Source organism: Perkinsus marinus (genome assembly GCF_000006405.1).
Source record: "Perkinsus marinus ATCC 50983 genomic scaffold scf_1104296958914, whole genome shotgun sequence".
In the NCBI taxonomy this organism is placed as follows: domain Eukaryota; phylum Perkinsozoa; order Perkinsida; family Perkinsidae; genus Perkinsus; species Perkinsus marinus.
The window spans coordinates 72,529-88,930 of NW_003206607.1; the positions used below are offsets into that span (position 1 = coordinate 72,529).

General features: G+C 49.5%; 5 protein-coding genes across 5 annotated transcripts in view; 3 read left to right on the forward strand and 2 right to left on the reverse strand.

Annotated features, from left to right (window-relative positions):
- Pmar_PMAR027871 (puromycin-sensitive aminopeptidase, putative) overlaps positions 1-1,258 on the forward strand; it is a 2,552-nt gene extending 1,294 nt beyond the window's left edge. Inside the window, exons 7-8 of the mRNA XM_002773368.1 lie at positions 13-993; positions 1,043-1,258. Coding sequence (XP_002773414.1) covers positions 13-993; positions 1,043-1,171 — 1,110 coding nt within the window. The 3' untranslated portion in view covers positions 1,172-1,258. The remainder of the gene's footprint in view (positions 1-12; positions 994-1,042) is intronic.
- Positions 1,259-2,526: 1,268 nt separating this feature from the next.
- Positions 2,527-7,169, reverse strand: Pmar_PMAR027872 (hypothetical protein; the record flags this gene model as incomplete). The annotated part of the gene is made up of 23 exons (XM_002773369.1): positions 2,527-2,649; positions 2,716-2,852; positions 2,896-3,034; positions 3,091-3,196; positions 3,319-3,413; positions 3,457-3,713; positions 3,764-3,973; positions 4,018-4,103; positions 4,152-4,247; positions 4,292-4,350; positions 4,398-4,521; positions 4,563-4,717; positions 4,769-4,873; positions 4,917-5,058; positions 5,162-5,258; positions 5,451-5,562; positions 5,608-5,711; positions 5,768-5,889; positions 5,932-6,036; positions 6,089-6,210; positions 6,264-6,342; positions 6,434-6,567; positions 7,128-7,169. 23 exons carry the CDS (start codon positions 7,167-7,169, stop codon positions 2,527-2,529), a joined length of 2,751 nt encoding a protein of 916 aa, XP_002773415.1.
- Positions 7,170-8,079: 910 nt separating this feature from the next.
- Positions 8,080-9,312, reverse strand: Pmar_PMAR027873 (Glycerol-3-phosphate transporter, putative; the record flags this gene model as incomplete). The annotated part of the gene is made up of 1 exon (XM_002773370.1): positions 8,080-9,312. One exon carries the CDS (start codon positions 9,310-9,312, stop codon positions 8,080-8,082), a length of 1,233 nt encoding a protein of 410 aa, XP_002773416.1.
- A 669-nt stretch (positions 9,313-9,981) lies between these two features.
- On the forward strand, positions 9,982-11,667 carry Pmar_PMAR027874 (DNA-directed RNA polymerases I and III 40 kDa polypeptide, putative; the record flags this gene model as incomplete). The annotated part of the gene is made up of 10 exons (XM_002773371.1): positions 9,982-10,152; positions 10,198-10,353; positions 10,397-10,502; positions 10,573-10,709; positions 10,767-10,850; positions 10,893-10,973; positions 11,089-11,230; positions 11,284-11,375; positions 11,422-11,502; positions 11,550-11,667. 10 exons carry the CDS (start codon positions 9,982-9,984, stop codon positions 11,595-11,597), a joined length of 1,098 nt encoding a protein of 365 aa, XP_002773417.1. The 3' UTR covers positions 11,598-11,667.
- A 1,309-nt stretch (positions 11,668-12,976) lies between these two features.
- Positions 12,977-13,494, forward strand: Pmar_PMAR027875 (hypothetical protein; the record flags this gene model as incomplete). Its single annotated transcript, XM_002773372.1, has 4 exons — positions 12,977-13,033; positions 13,079-13,197; positions 13,242-13,347; positions 13,399-13,494. The coding sequence occupies 4 exons, from the start codon at positions 12,977-12,979 to the stop codon at positions 13,492-13,494; spliced, it is 378 nt and encodes a 125-aa protein (XP_002773418.1).
- Between the last annotated feature and the right edge of the window lie 2,908 nt (positions 13,495-16,402).

The following is a 16,402-nucleotide window of genomic DNA, read 5'->3' on the forward strand; positions in this document are numbered from 1 at the left end:
CCATCGGGGGAGATGGGCAGACTCACTATGATGCGTGAGAAGTCTGAGACCATCAATGTCGGCAACGGCAAATGGGTCCTCCTCAACTACGGTGCGTGGGTGCCCTATAGGGTTCATTACAGCAGCCCAGAGATGAGAGTCGCCCTCGCCGAGGCAGTGGCAGACCACAGCCTCCCGGTCCCCGACAGAATTCAACTCCTCGCTACCGTCAGAGCGTTGGCCAAAGCAAGGCACTTGACTGTATGTGAAGCCCTCCAATTGTTGACCTACTACAAGAACGAGGACGACGCTGATGTGTGGGATGCCATCGCTATCGCTGTGTTCGCGCTGGATACCATTTGTATCGGGGTCGGCCGAGGCAAGGAAATGAACAGACTAGTCAGTGACCTCATCGAGGGGCCTCTGGCTCGTGTAGGCTGGGATTCCAAGCCTACAGATGAGTCCAAGACCAGACAGCTTCGCAGTACTCTCGTTCGCCTGGCGAGCAAATACTGCCACACCAACACGCAGATGGTCGACACCGCTTGCCAGCGAGCCCAAGCCTATCTAGAGGATCCTGCTTCGCTCCCTGCTGATATACGAAGCTCAGTCCTCAAGCTTGCTCTTGCCGGTGGTGGAGACTTCTGGACTGCACTCAGGGAACGCGCAGAGCGCTATGATATTACTAAGACGGAAGTTGTTGATATTTATTCTTCCCTCGGTTACGTCAGGGACAGACGCTTGAAGCAGCGCACTCTTGAGTGGAGCTTAGACCCCGTGGTCCGCCCCTCGGACTACTACACCGTTATGGCCTCCGTTCGGACTTCTTCCTCTGAGGGCGCTGATATGGCCTGGGATTTCCTTGTAACAAGGTTTGATGACGTGAAAGGTCGAGTCTCCACGGCTTGCTCATCGCTGCTGACCTCTGTGTTCTATTCCTGTGCTGGAGGCAGTACTGATTCCTCAAGGGCAGACATACTGGAACATTTGCGAGTTGAAAAGAAGCTCAACGCGGTAAGTGCTTTGAGCACTGCTTCCTCTACAGTAGAGTATTTTGTCTCAGATTGGCCGTTCACTTTCGCAATTGATAGAGTCGATTCGCAGTAACGCTGCTGCAGTGGAGCACGCCCGCGAATCTGACGTTACCAAGGACGCATTCTGGAGTGAGCTCTTCGCAATGCTACGGAACTAGATCAGACCGGAAGACGCCACTACCATAACGTCTCAGCCGGTGTACGTCCAGCGGTATTCCTTACGTGAATGAGTGTCGCATTCTCTACGATAGACGAGTTTCAAGCGAACGAGTATCGACGTGTCTTCGTGTCGAGTGCCGTCAATTCTTGCTTAGAGAGTAGCCGTTCTACTCTCCGCCTGCCTGAGCCACATCAAATACTGATACTGATGCCGCATCAGTATTGCTGCGTGTGTGAGGGTGGGTAATTGTGATCTCGTAAAAAGATGTTTTGTCTGGTTAGACGACAGTTCTCAAAATCATTGTCTGAAACACAGCAGTAAATCGAAGTGCTATAACCCCTTCGGGGTAGCATGCGAGAATCACACCTGTACACTGTAGTCTCATCACGCTTAGTCCTGGGTCTGGTGTTCAAGTTATAAACGCTCTCCAAAAACTTCTGTTAGACAACATTACTGCAATGTTCTGGCGGAGAAGGGTGGATATGACCGAACGTCACGAAATATCGTTAAGTGAGAGTACAATCCAGTTTTGAACCATTTGTGTTCGAGTCAAATTCGACGAGTATGCACATCTCGTTTCGGAGTCGGCGTTCGGCGAAGCTAAAGCTGACCTACAGCGAGAAGATACAGCAACTAGAGAGCTGCTCATTTGATAACAGTGACATCATAGTTCACCGAAGAGATGAAGTACAAAGCGTTCCTTGGTTACCCTAATAGAATCGGTCCTGTGCGAAACGAAAACAAGCAGACCTTCATGCCCTTTCTCCTCGCAATTATTGATAAAGAGTGCCAGGCCTCCTGTGAGCACTTACTTCGCGAAGTGGACAAGTTTATAGGTTTTTCACTGATGGACAACGCGCCCTGTGCGAATTAACTAACCTTTGTGTACACGATTGTTCCTTGGCAAGGAGCATTGATGATGAATGTGCTACTGCTAAGCTGATTACGGGAGACAAACTTCATTCGATCAGTGAAATCACATCATCGAAGTCGCTAACGAACTTGTCGTAAGCGGATAGCGAAAGACGTGAGAGTTAGCTGAAGGGAGACGCTAGCAGTGCAACTCTCAGAAAATGTCGCTCATCGAGTTCTAAGGACTCTTGCAATATCAGTTAGAGGTATCGAGCGTGGCGTGACGATACTGTTACTATGGTCTCAGAGGTATAGTTGTATAAAGGGACTTATCTAGGAATTTATCTATCTAATATAGCGACCTCGAAGCATCAAAGTGGACTGGGCAATATCATAGCAGGCGTCTCCAACATTCAAGTCTGCCACGCATGACCATGACAAACACCGTCACTGGGATATATTCACAAGCAAAACATTTGAGGTGAAACATCGTTACGACAGTCAATGTCTTTTGGCAGTTTCAAAAGAGATTTTCAGTTTCCTCGCCAGTTCGGTTTCCTCCTCGGTGCTCTGCTGGCAGCTTCGCCACTCGAGTCTCTCAGTCGGGAGGCCCATACACTTCACCTGAGAAACAAAGCGAATGCGTCTCAGCAAGGCTAGCAAGATATGAAGCAGGTCAACTTGGCCTACCACAGCTTCTCGACCGAAATTCATCGGAACACTTGATGTTCTAGTCGGCGTCAGAAGGAGTCGAACTTTGTTTGGGCCTGGCAGCTGCATGTAGATATATGGAGGCGTGCCAGACTCTGACGTGGTCTTAGCGATGCCTGATATGGAGTCAGCGAAGGCAACAACACTCGAGTGAGTTACCTTCGATCTCGTCCCTGGAGTATCTTCCCATCTTGTGGACCTTGAGCTCATGGTCATCAGCCATAGTGGTGACCTGCTCTAGCCATTTCTGGGAGTCTGCAGGCTTTCCTCCTTCTCGAGGAACCCCGACCAAATGCACCTACCACAGACAAAGTGTCCATAGGCGGCTACCCCAGTCGACGATAGCGGACCCACCTGCATGTGCATGGCTGCTGAGGACCGCATTTGAGCCCATCTTTCGAACACCACGACATCGCTGTTGTATTGGGACTCCATCACATAAGTTACTTCATCAATGTACCTACACCATTCGAATTTCGACGCAGTCGTTCCGAATATAACGACATTATAAAGCAGCGTCCTTAGAATCCAAAATCTTTCCATTTTCAGAACGCATCCACGAGGCTACGTGCCTCAACCTACTTGTTAATAGCAGTAAAGACCTTATCTGAGCAGTGCGTACTGCACGCGAAGTGCGTCACTGGACACAAAATGATATGCAGGTCGTTGATAGGGCCCTGAGAACCTATAGCCTGGGGATGCGAGAGCCCAAAGGCTCACCTTGGCCGTCGATAGATAGGCTTCAAGATTAGCAGCGAAGATCATATGACGCTCCAGATTGGGGTTGGCCAGACAGAACCAGCAGTCTTGGTGTGGGGAGCTGTCAAGCTGCTTCACATCTATACCTCGCACATCAGCACCCTCCTTGGGACGACTGAACCGGACTATGAGGCGACGGCCGCCCATGTCCAGCTCTTGGCTCTTCTCGCGAGCCAGCGTAGCGTCTTTCACAGTGGAAAAACGAACCCAGGCGAAACCTTGAGGAAAGCAGCGCGCTATCATCACTCTCGAGCCCACGAGTGGTCACCTCTGACGGAATCCACGTTAACTCGTCTGAACCCGGGCATGCCCTCGAAGACCTTGGTAAGGCTCGTCCATATCGCCTCCTCGTTGGACCTGTTCTCTTGGCGCGGTATATTGGGTATGAACAGTTCTGTAGACGGCGTTTCAGGAGCATGCCGTTTAGCGTCGTGCTGATGCCCCTCAGGATGAGACCGCTTGTGGGACTGCTGAGGCTCTGAGAGAGTAAGTCACCCAGAGGTAGCTCGCCTTAGACACTACCTGGTCCATCGGCGAAGGGGCATCTTGTGAGGTTATCGGGCGAACGACCTTCATCACTCAGAGAGATGTTGAGGGCATGAAGCCACCTGAGGTTAACAATACTGCCATCCAGCATGCCTGATGCCGCTCCTCACCTTCTTTCTTTACCGCTACTGCCCACTTTCCCCACACATATCATTCGACACACTATATCGGAATCAGGCCATTTGAAGGGCTGACGAAGGTAGTACCTGATGACCTCAGATGTTGTCAGAGTGGAGGAATGCCGTGGTACAGATCAGCATGGCCACAGAAGATGTATCGAGGCTTCAGCAGTACAGCTATCCGAGAAACCTATGAAGATAGCATAGCTGGAAAACCCTCCCACTCCTCGGGCACACCTCCTTGCTGGTGATAACGTGCGTCACATGAGGCGGTACTGAGGAAACGTCAAGGCCAACGCCGTAGCCTTCAGGCCAGTCGTTGGTAAGCAGGACGTCGACCGTGGTGCTCAGCGAAGCGATGCTGAGGGATCGATAGTGACACCTCCTAGCGCGTACTACTACTTCTTCTCAAGACTCGCAGCATCGCTATCAGTGTTCATCGCAGCAATGGTCAGACCAGCCACTTGAACGATAGAGCCTCCTTGGATGCTGGCCAGGTTATCCAGTGTCGCCACAGCAGTGGTTGCCGATGATGATGATGACGCTAGGTAACGAATCTGCACAGCCTCGATCGTCGCCCAGCAAGCGCCCCTCTTCCTTAGCCGTACCGGTAGAGGCAGCTTCCGCGATCCCTCCATGAAGGGCTTTAACCCCTCCTCGCCGGCCTCAGAGAAGAAGTCCCCAACGCACAAGGCCAGATCAAAGTTCCCAACCTAGATGCTACAATGGTCTCGGCAGTACACTGCCACAACCCACCTTCGCTATCTGTTTCTCTGTGGTTGACACGAGTCGCTCGAGATTGCCTCGTACATCTCCGCTCAGTAGAACCTTCACCGACTTACTCGTCATACTATACCAAAGACGCTCTAAAAACTCACTCTTCCACGAAAGATCTCCCCTAAACTGAACCCAACATCACAGAAAGAGACAACTAGTAAACTTGAATGTCCGCTATCAGGACTTATTCAGTATCATTGTTAGTATCAACAAGATCTTCCCACCACTGGTTCACTTTCTCCTTCTCCATTGTAATGGTCAGAATACCCTCATCAATCATCCAGCCGCTACCGTCAGTATCGACATGACCCCATAGAGGACCTATACAGCAGAAGTTTTCAAGGAAATGAGTTCATTGCAACTCCCATACGCCACGACGCTTCGACTTAAACAGCTTGCGAAAGAGGTTCATACCCCGACAAGATTACTAGTGTTAGCGACAGATGATAATCGTAGTCTTAAGTTTCGATGAGAACATCGGCGGAATTCTCATCTGAGAGCTATCTGGAGTACCCTCTATTGCAACTGGCATGTTGTTGATGTGGACTGAAATGAATTTGGGCTTTATGGTCACTTTGATGTCCCCCTTGGAGACGCCGCTGGCCAGAGGAATATCGATCTCTACCTGATCACCGGGACGGTACTCAGGAAATGATATCAGCATCATCACCTCGTCCTTTGTCTGGCGGTAAGTATATCCCTCCCGCTTCACAGGCTCTTCCCTGTTGGGCATGTTGGCAACGGAAGTAGGCGCCGCCACTTCCGAATTAGATCCTAGCAAGATCGAGGCGGTAATATACAGAACACGTCTAGAGAGGACTACAGCTTACCCATGCCGTATTGGCTCGTGAGTGCACTCAGAGTCGTACCACCGCCCTGCCTCCTGTTGATGGACTTCGCCATAGCTATCCACTCCAGGCCGGAGTTGAGGTCCGCCTCGTTGAAGTCAGTCCTGAACAGGCCCTTCCTCAACACAACTATATTCTTCCATTACCTGAACCATTCATCTTTTCCATCATCGTACATTCTCCCCACGAATGCATCCCCGCGTATTTGGTTACCAAGAAGACCGCATGCTGAGGTCAAGCCTTGCGCCCGTCTGATAAAGGACGCACTCCTGAACCGCTCTCAAGTGGTATTGAGCGTCTTACAAGTTTACAGGAAGGTTCTTAGCAACTCCTTTATCATCCACGTACATACTAACGCCAGTGTAGTTGGTCTTCGGTACCGGAAGGGCTAACGTGAGGATGTCCACAGTGGTCATCGACATGAGCTGAAGCAACATAGAATGTAACTTCGCAGAAGAGGCAGGTTGACGAGGAGTACCTTCTCGAGCATATCTGAGCTCACGGATTTGCTAACATCTTGCTTCGCATGGGCTGACAGCTGTGCCAAGAACTGTTGCCTGAGTGATTGAAGACAAGCTGATATACACGTGGACTTGCCAAACTCTAAGCGAGCGAGAGAACGGGAAGGGGGGCGATACCGATCCTTACTTGTCCAGACTGGCCTCATCGCTTTTGGAAGCGAAATAGATCTTCAACTTTTTGACGAACGTATCGTCTTCAAGCTCCACTTGAGGGCTCTTCAGCTCTTGGATGGGCTCGTTGCTGTCAGCTGGTATGAGCACCTGCGCATGGCAAGCATCCTATGATACAACTCGATCCTCTTCGTCGGAACCGAATGTCTTCACAGCACTAACTAGCTGTACAAAAGTGACTTATGCAATCAGTTCGTATTGGTGAATCACTCTTTGAGTGTAGTGCGAGATAGGAGTAGCCTCCCGGATGGAGACAAATCCGGGTTGCGAACAACAGGGTCGATATAGCGAGGACAGCAACAGCTGATAAGAGTACGTGGTGGAGGAGATGCTGCCCGGGTTCACGTCGTGATGACGTGAATGTGAAGAAAATTTACGATTTCAAGCAGCCTGGTAACCGCCTCTGCCTACGGCCCGCTATCACCATAACCCTATGCTGGCACGCACGCACAGTAAGGTATGGTCAAACGAATGGAAACATCATCCCTGCTTTGACAAATACTATAAATGACAATTTTCAGATGAAAAACTTCGATACTTCCAACAAGCTTCCAATCGGAACTGCGAATGCTCTCATTTGCCCCGTGAACAACGGACCATAGACAACTAATTTGATTCTTCCCACGATGGAATCGTAGTCCCCTCATTACGTAAGTGAATTCTGTAGGTTTATGTGGAACGCTGGTAGACATGGGGACAGTCAAACTGAAGTGGAGGGACAATCCGACGAAAGGCTGAGCCCATGACTACACGAGCTGCTTCATGCACCACAAATCAGCATTGCAACGGCACGGGGGACTATCACGGCATTTTACTTAATCAGCAACTGACACCCCCTATGAGCAGCCCTATTAAGTACTCAGTATCCCTTGAAAGTAGCCCCATACTCCTCTCGATTCCTCACCCATCAATAATCGATAGTCTCCCTATTCCCCCCTCACGGAATAGACATGTGAAACTCGCAATGTCTTCAAAACGTTGAAGGCCAATCCCGCGATTATTGGTAAGGTCAATTCTCGTAAGTGGGGCGGCTATGCCACCACTCCAATTTAGTACATGTCATCTTGGACTGGTGTATACTTTCAGTGACAAGCTGCCACTAAATATATGGCAGAGTTCCTCCTATCAACATAGTACGCTGCATAGGAGGACAAGGATGGCATACCTGCCCCTCGAGCGGATCTCAGTGAGAGCAAGAGAGTCCCTCAGGAGGTGTGCACTTCCAGGATGATTCTAAAATCCACCCATTTGGGCATGTGTAGTGGCATAGCCGCCCCACCCTTTAAAAAATGGATTCCATGGAGAAAGAAATGCACCTTCACGAGGGGTAGTCCAACATCGCGTGCCGCGGGACTGAAAGAATCCACCGGCCCCTCCACACCCCGCACGAGAGCCTATGCGAGGGGGGGATAGATCGGAGGGGGTTGGCTGTCGAAGGGGACCAATGGTGTCTACCGTACAAATAGACTAATCCTTCCCACTTAGCAACACCAACTAGCATCGGTAGCTGAGATGCACTTGCCAAGGAACAACACACTGCCAAATATCAATTTTTGGGAGAGCTCTAGGAAGTTTAGTGAAAAACGATTAAACTGATGGATATCACAAGTGTCTGATCAGATCGATGGTTTCCTCATAGGCCACCTTGGCAAGGATGACAGCACTGAGTGCTAAGGCAACAGGCAATACAATGAAGACGTACCCCCAGCTGGAGTACTGTGCGATGACTGTCACCAGTAGCTGCATCAGAGCAGCCCCAATAGCCCCCACACCATCGATAATACCCGATACCTGGGCTACTGCCTTCTTCGGCATCTTATGGCCGAGATCAGCACACACTACACTCGAGAGGACGTTCGCAACTGATCCTACTAAAAAGCCACAGGTAAAGACAGTGATTGTGAGGAAGCTGGTAGAAGGACGGCTGGCCTGGAGCATGGCAATAGGGATGATGGCTAGCACTAGGAACCCAAACATAGGAGGAGCTCGACAAGACTCGCCGCACTTGGCCGTACAATAGTCAGAAACGACCCCCAATACGAGAGTACCGACGATAACACCCAAATTAAAAAGCATATCATAACCATTGGCTTCGGCGGAGGTCCTACCAACATGCTCAGTGAGGTAGAGCGGCAACCAAAAGAACATGGCGTAATTGACGCCGGAGATACAGCCGAAGCAAAAAGAGTACATCAGCACGCCCGGCGCCTTCCAGGCAGCAAGAAAGTTCAGTGTCTCTTCCGCAGCGACTTCGCTCGTACTCTCGTTAGTTTCCCCTCGATCGCGGCTCAGAGGTTCCTCTAGAGCGTTATCAGGGTGTATAACGAGGCCGACTGACTGCGGGTCTCGGGGGAGAAAGTAAAGCATCAAGGCGGAGACTACCAGGAGGACCACTGCTGGACCGAAGAACTGCCACGCTACCGACCCCTCGTTACCAAATATCCCAATCATTAGAGTGCACATAGCAGCACCAAGGATGTTGCCCACGTTAGCATTATTGGACCAGATGCCGAACACTGTACCATAATATTTAGGAAGGAAGTACTGCCCGACTATAACAACAGAAGCCGGCCAACAGCCAGACTGAAAAATGGCATTGACAATCCACAAAAGGTAGTAAAAGTAATACCATCCATCTTGTGTCGCCACATCGACCATATCACCGAATATGATTTGAGTAACACAACAGAGCGCAGCCATAAAGAAGTAGACCCTAACTGGATGATAGATGTCTCCTAATGGTCCCGTGAAAAACATACCAATCGCATAAAATAGCATAAATAGAGTATTCATGATCCCGAAGAAAGTAGTGGAGTACCCATAGTATTCCTTCATATTGGGTGTAGCATTAGAGAAAGCTTTCCTCACAGCATGCAGGCACACATAGGTCAGAAAGGTCCAGGTAAGAGCCGAGCCTTGGTAGTACCTCTTACTATGCCGGGGATGAGTCGATGAGGGGTATCCACTATATGTAGCCGTCATTAGCTTTCTAGCAAACACCAACTGAAGAGCGCCGTTGTGTGGGAAAATTTGCACATGCTCGACGACGTATAATTGGGACAATATAAAAAATTTTCAGGGATTTTTTTGGAAAATTCTGCTGAGTCTTTTTATTCGTACGAGCTCGGGTAGAGATGTATAGAAATTAAGAAGAATTTCCCAAAATTTCCTCAGAATTCCCATAACCACGTAGTTGACCATGTGCATATTTTCCGACACTGGAACTCGACGATGACTCGATCTCGACGAGACATGAACTTTTACTGTAAGAGCCACTGGAATGTGAGATGGACGACTTCGTTTCAGTTCGTCACTTACCCTTTACCCCTTTACCAACTCGGATCACATGGCGCGCGCGACTCTAAAGGATTACGCGCTCGCCCGATGTTTCTTTTGAAGTTCTAATGTCTGTCTGTGAAGTTTTGCCACAAATTCAGAGACAGATCTCTGGAAGTGAGTGAGGATGCGGATTGCTTTTGAGTTTCTCATCGTGTCTGATTACCCATGGTCCCACCTCCGACTAAGGAAAGCATCAAGCAGAAGCATCGACGAATGGAGCTGACCCTAGAGGGCCCTTCGAACCCGCAGACCGCTGATGACTCGGGGGTCTACGCCAGCATGGGTATCGATAACAGCTATGACCGAGAGGAGTTCCAGAGGAGGCTCAAGATGAAGGTAATAGGATGGTAGTTGTTGAGATGTGGTCCTGATGGAACTCAGGTACAAAGGGCCAGCGATGAGGTGGTAGAAGTGGACGTCGTGGGAATCGATCCCCCGATCGCCAATGCTTTGAGGAGGATCATGATAGCCGAGATACCTACCATCGCAATCGAGAAGTGTTACGTCTACCAGAACACCGGTGTCATTCATGACGAGGTAAGTTTAGATACTCCCGATTCCTTAGAACTAGTCATCACAGATCCTCGCACACCGTCTTGGTCTAGTCCCTATCTATTGTGATATTGACTCCTTGAAGATGCGTGATGAGGATGCACCACCAGAGCAGAGAGATGACGTTACTGATCGTAAGAAGCTATCGAGGCCTACATCCTGGGGAGTGGTCCTCATGCTCACACTGTTGGTCGTTTTGTTCAGCTGACACGTGGATTTGCTTCTCATTGGAGAAGGTGTGTCCGCAGAGTCACCCTCCGAGGGAATCAATGCCGGTATATAGCGGCGACCTCAAGTGGGTGCCCCTCAACGCTGAGCAGGAGGAGCGATACAAGGATGATGTAGGACGGCATATCCTGGTGGAATCTTCGCTGTGCGCACGCCCGTGATATCCTCAGCCGCCTCGTCCCGTCTATGACGATGTTCTCATCACCAAACTCCGATGTGGCCAAGAGCTCGAGATCAAGTGCTTTTGCTGCAAGGTAGTAGTGAGGAAGGTGGCTGTGATGGTATGGGGTCATCAGGGTATCGGGAAGATCCATGCGAAGTGGAGTCCTGTCTGTACGGCTACCTACAGGCTCATGCCTGATATAATCCTCAAGGAGGTACTCAGGGCAGGGCTGAGTAGTGATAGGGAATGTTGATGACGTATGAGTCGCGTATCACTAAATAAAGCGGCTTTTGAATGGAATACACGCATATTGTTCTTATCGGTCTCAGCCTATCGAAGGGGCAGAGGCTAAGAAGTTCAAGTTGGTGTGTCCGATGGGCGTGTTTGATATTGAGGATGGTGCTGCGGTCGTGAAGAACCCTCGGGCATGCACAACCTGTCGACAGTGTATTGAACCCGGCAATGGTTTTGGTACTATTCCTCCTCCTGTAAAGCTTCGGGAACTCTCATTTGGTGATTTTCAGCCGACAAGGTGTCGCTTGGTAAGCTGAAGGACCACTTCATCTTCACGGTGGAGTCCGTCGGGCAGATCCCCGCGCCACAGATATTCGCGCAGGTGATCTGTCTTTTCCTAGTCGGTATTTTGTTATTAACTCCCTCAGGCGGCTGTGGTGATGCAGAACAAGTGTCGTCTTGTGAAGAAGAGCCTCGAGGACCAGATGGGGAAGAAGACGGCTCGTCAGGTATATACGAGAGTTTGGGGTTGATAATGTGCTTCATGGGGTTGCAGGTGAAATCGGGGGAGGATGAGGCCGAGCCGATGGAGGTCGATGGCTGAGGTGGTTGGTAAGCGCAGCCGACGTAAATAACTTTACCACTACGATTACTGGTATCTTACAACGAACTCGTCGTTTCGACGTCTTGGTAGAGGTCAGTCTTGAGTTGTGGTGATGTGGGAATGGTAGTCTGTAAGGATGCGTACAAGCCGTTACCTTATCCTGTACTTGAGGTGGAGTAGACAGACGTACCGAGATGTGTACGGCAATAGGGGAAATGGGAGGCAGACGGGTGCAAGAACAGTTCCTTGATGGGGAAAGGGTACAAGACAGTTGAGGATGTCCGTTTGGGCATCATTGTTTAGTCCGCTTTTCTGCCCTTCTTTGAGGGGGCCAGTGTTGGAGCTAAGGATAGCGATGGTGCATGCAGGACCAGGTTGATCGGTGCAAGGGAGAAGCGAGGGGAGTCGGAACAGCTTCTATGCAGAAACGGTGAGGACTTAACCATTTCAATCAGGGAGTTACCGAAGACGATAATAAGCCAATGTCGACAGGACACGGCTTCAACCACTGGTAGGTTATGGTTGTTAATTGTGATGTGGTAAAGGCATACTCTCCAAGGGAGGAAGGTGTCAAGAAGTTTATCAATGACTATGGCGCAGTTTGGTTGTAGTGCATGCGAGGGGTGACAGAGAGGCAGAGCCACATTAATCTCAATTCTTTGAGATAATATAATAGACGTTTAAACGGAGATTCTTCTGATGCATCGACTGTCGATCCGCCTCCGATCGGCTGTGAAGGCACAACGGCCCTTGCGAACACTGACGATGTCTGACGACAATTCTGAGGTGAGGCTTCTATCTGCCCTGGACGGGAGTATTATTAATTCAGCTATCACACATGACAAATGTCGAAGTTACCAGACAAATGAGGGCGGCGAGAGACAAGGCAGATTCAAAGGAGTTGTCAAAAACGGCCAAGCAGGAAGGTATCATACCCCAGCCATATTCGGAGGCTCATTCGCTTTCTCAGCTTTGGCGACCTTGCACGCCCTATACCAAGAAAGCCTGTCGTCAATCCGCCGACTGCATTACAGGTGCTACGAGTTCTCTGAGCTGGCCCTGACGGCAGCTAGAGCACCGAGTACTGGTGGGGCGGCTGAGGAAGTCCTTCGGATGGTACTAAACGAAGTTATCAACCGCCAGGAGCCGGTAAATTGCCGTGGGAAACGTGAGTGGACATGAAGACGTTAGCGGAGAGGATTGGGAGATTTGCAGTTGGTCGGAGTACATATGATCTGATCACTCGAGCTGCCAACGATCATACCTCGGCCCGAGCCGGCGGGGACTTTTCCGAAAACGTACCACTCAATCAAGGGTGGACCATGGTCACGTTGAAAAACCTTACCGTGGGGTTTTGCACTTCTAGAGGACTACGAATCATGGCGGAGAAGTCCCTCGGTGGGAAACTCATTGCAGAGTATGTTGGTGATCGAGTGGTAGGAGCTGTCGGGAAGAAAGTCTAAGATCTTATAGTTCTATAGGTGTTGGCCCCTGAGGCCGCCGTGGAGCTCAGTAGTGGTCTTTCTGGCAGAGGAGCCGTGCAGATGTTGACGGGTCTATGCAACTACACCATACATTACCCCAGGCTTGATGCTCATGGGTAAGAGGCTTGACGCCTTTCTGTTTACCTAGCCGAGTACTTAGATATGAGGCATTGAATGTGCGAGTGTGGGCGCGACTTCTTGGCTTGGCTTCTCGTCACTCGGTGACAGAACTGGCTCTTAGCGACTTTGCTATTTTGTATCGGAAAGTACGTGTGGGTTCATTGACAGTGTACTAGGAAGGAAATGGCGATTCTCAGATAGCAGAAGTATTACCACATCTAGATGAAGACATTCGACATGACGTTGCTCGAGCTGCTGAGTGGTTATTGATGTATGCTGAGGACGTGACGTGAATGATTCTCATGTTTCATTCTGTTTCATATCACATCAGTTGCTTTGGGTTCGACAGAATGACGGAGGGATGCACACACTGTGTGCCGCACCGTCCACTCGCGGTTAATTGGTTAGTTACGAAGAAATTTGGAGCCCGGGATTAGTGTTGCGCAAGCGCGCTGAGAGTGACACTGCGTTCGGCACTCGAGCAAAGCCCTACTGAATGCGTCACTCGCAGTTCAACCCTCTTGCCTTCTGATTGTCCACTAGGATCAAGTTTCGTGCTACTTGTGCTTGCAACTCAGACAGAATTTCTGAATTCGGACACGAAAGTGCGTCCTTTTCATCCTCTCTCGGGAACGTTGCTCTCCTGACAACATTCTCCACGTGACGTGGACCCGGGAAACGGGACGCTATAACTGGTCCAAAGCGTCTATTTCACGCTCGATGATATAGTTCCGTAATCAGACCCACTGACGGAGAGTATCCCTAGCGCGACCTCGTCGCATGGTGTGGTCATTGACCACTGGTCAATTTATTCAGAAATTCAGAAGAGATTCAGATTCAGGATCTGAATCTATGACAGAATGATCGACGTATTATCTTCGCTGCTTCGGTGCAACTAGGAGCAGAACTGGCGATGGTAACTCCAACCGCGAGAAAAATCTGAGGACTCAATGGAATGTGATCGATGTGGGTTCGTCACTGTCGCAGCCGACGATTGAACCATTCAGGTATCTGCTCAGCAAAGTACCAGTTCCCAGCTAACGTGGGACATACTGTCGGATGAGTATTCTAGCACACAAAGTTGAGTTCGTCCGACGGCTACTCTTATAACTTGGTAGCAGCTCCTTCAACAAGCAGAAGATGTCTGTGTTCAAGTTGCCCTCTACATGCCCATGGTGTCAGTTTGACACTGTCAGAGTCTACCTCTAATATGCAGTTGAAGATTACTCCAAGATCGGGGTTGGTTTAAGAAGTCTGCTTATTGGCAGACGCATGTAAGGAGAGATATGGACAAATGTTTGCAGCCACGCTTCCTTCCGCGTGGTTGCACGCGTCCTTCGCGTCCTTGGATGCGTATTGTCAAACTTGTGTGCGTATTGTCAAACTTGTACAGTTTATTGTCATTCTTGATTGTGATATATTCTGCCGGTGTCAAACATGAATTCTCATTGTCAAACTTGATTGTAACAGAATTGAATTGTGACAAACTTGGATTCTCATTGCCACTCTTGATGGTAATATTGTCATTCTTGTCTGCTCACTTGTCAAACTTGCACGGGAAATGGTGTAGAAAGGCTTCTCAAATTTAAAATCGGTCTATTGAACTGGCGGATAGTCCTTGAAGTCCCATTTTGTATCTTGACAAGATAGTCCAGCTGATTGCTATCCTTAGATGAGCACGGAAAGATCCCCCAGAATCAGCTACAGAGCTTCACACCAGCGGCTTGTTGGAGATTGCTGAAAAACGCGGGCTACTTTGAACGATATATGTATCTCATCACAGTGGGAGCCGGCAGCAATGCTGCCATAGAAAGACTTTACTAACATATGCTTCGCTGCTAGTGACTCACTAGTTTTAGTAGCCTCAGAGGCCGATTTCGCTCAGTTAAGTTTGCAGTATTGGTTCGTCTGTTCGACTCGGACGTACCGTGTTCCACTGTATGATTAGAGAAACTCTGCTCCCTGGAATGGAAAAAACGCATATATACACTCGCCTCCCATCGGGAGGCTCCCGACGCAAGTGCTGGGCACGGATTAGCAACACGCATGGCGTGCGTTCCTCGTTTCATGTGGTGATGTGAGACTGAGCTCAACTGGTGGACTTCAGGTCCTCACTGGGAAATCTTCAGTCTTGTCCCTTTGATCTGAATCCCAGATTCTGAAACTTCGATACTGAACGTCTGTTTCCGGGCCTTGACACGGTCGAGTCGATGGGAGCATGAGCTTGTCCAGTCTCCCATTTGCGAATGGTTGCTTTCGGCTTTGTGGCGTCGCGGTTTCTGCATGAACGCCAAGCTTGCTCCCTGTGTCACAGAGCCTGTGACATGAGTTTGGATGCAACCTCTTTGATTTGCAGTGATCGTGTTCTCACATTGCTGCGGCAGGTCTCTATAGTAGAGACCCCTTAAGGATCTCCATCAACTGCACTCAGTGAGAGGAGTTGATGTGCCACTCACACTCTGGGCCCTTCCCGTTGACGACTCAGTAGGTCCGGGTGTAAGAACGTCGAGGTTCTCGATGTCCCGTGAGTGGTTTGGCCAAATAGTATTCTGCCCGAGTTTAAATCTCATAGTTTTGCTCCGGCGTCCGAGACTCAAATCTGATGCGGATTTCTCCACTCACTCAACACGACTCACGGAGTCCACTGTAGAACAATGCCTGATGAGATTTGATGAGCTTAATCAAAGAAGATTGCCCACGTTATTCGAGCTCAGCTACATGTATCCACAACTGTAAATCACAGTCTGTGAAAGAAACGAACTACACCATGATGAATAAAAACGAGGCGATATTTTCCCGTCGTTGAGTTCCATGAAATACACCGAGTATTGGGTATACACAGAACTGATGGTAGCACGATCATGATAACATTATTCACGACGAAAAATGAAAAAAAACAAATAAATCAGCCTGACTGAATCGGGGCTATGATTCCTTCTCAACTTATGTTGAAACATTATGAGGCGCCTCTCCTGTGGGATATTCCTTCTACGGAAAGGTAGGGACGAAGAGGCCAGAGTTGAGCTTTCTTAGATTTCTCCAGACAAGAAGGCCTCAAATGCTGCCTGTATCCCCTTTGGCTGGTTGAGTTGGAAGAAATGCCCCGCCTCGTTGACCTGAATGAATGAGCTAGCTTCGAGCATAGTTTCTTGATGAGCAGCTCCATGATACTTGCTATTATGTTCTGCATCACAAAAACAT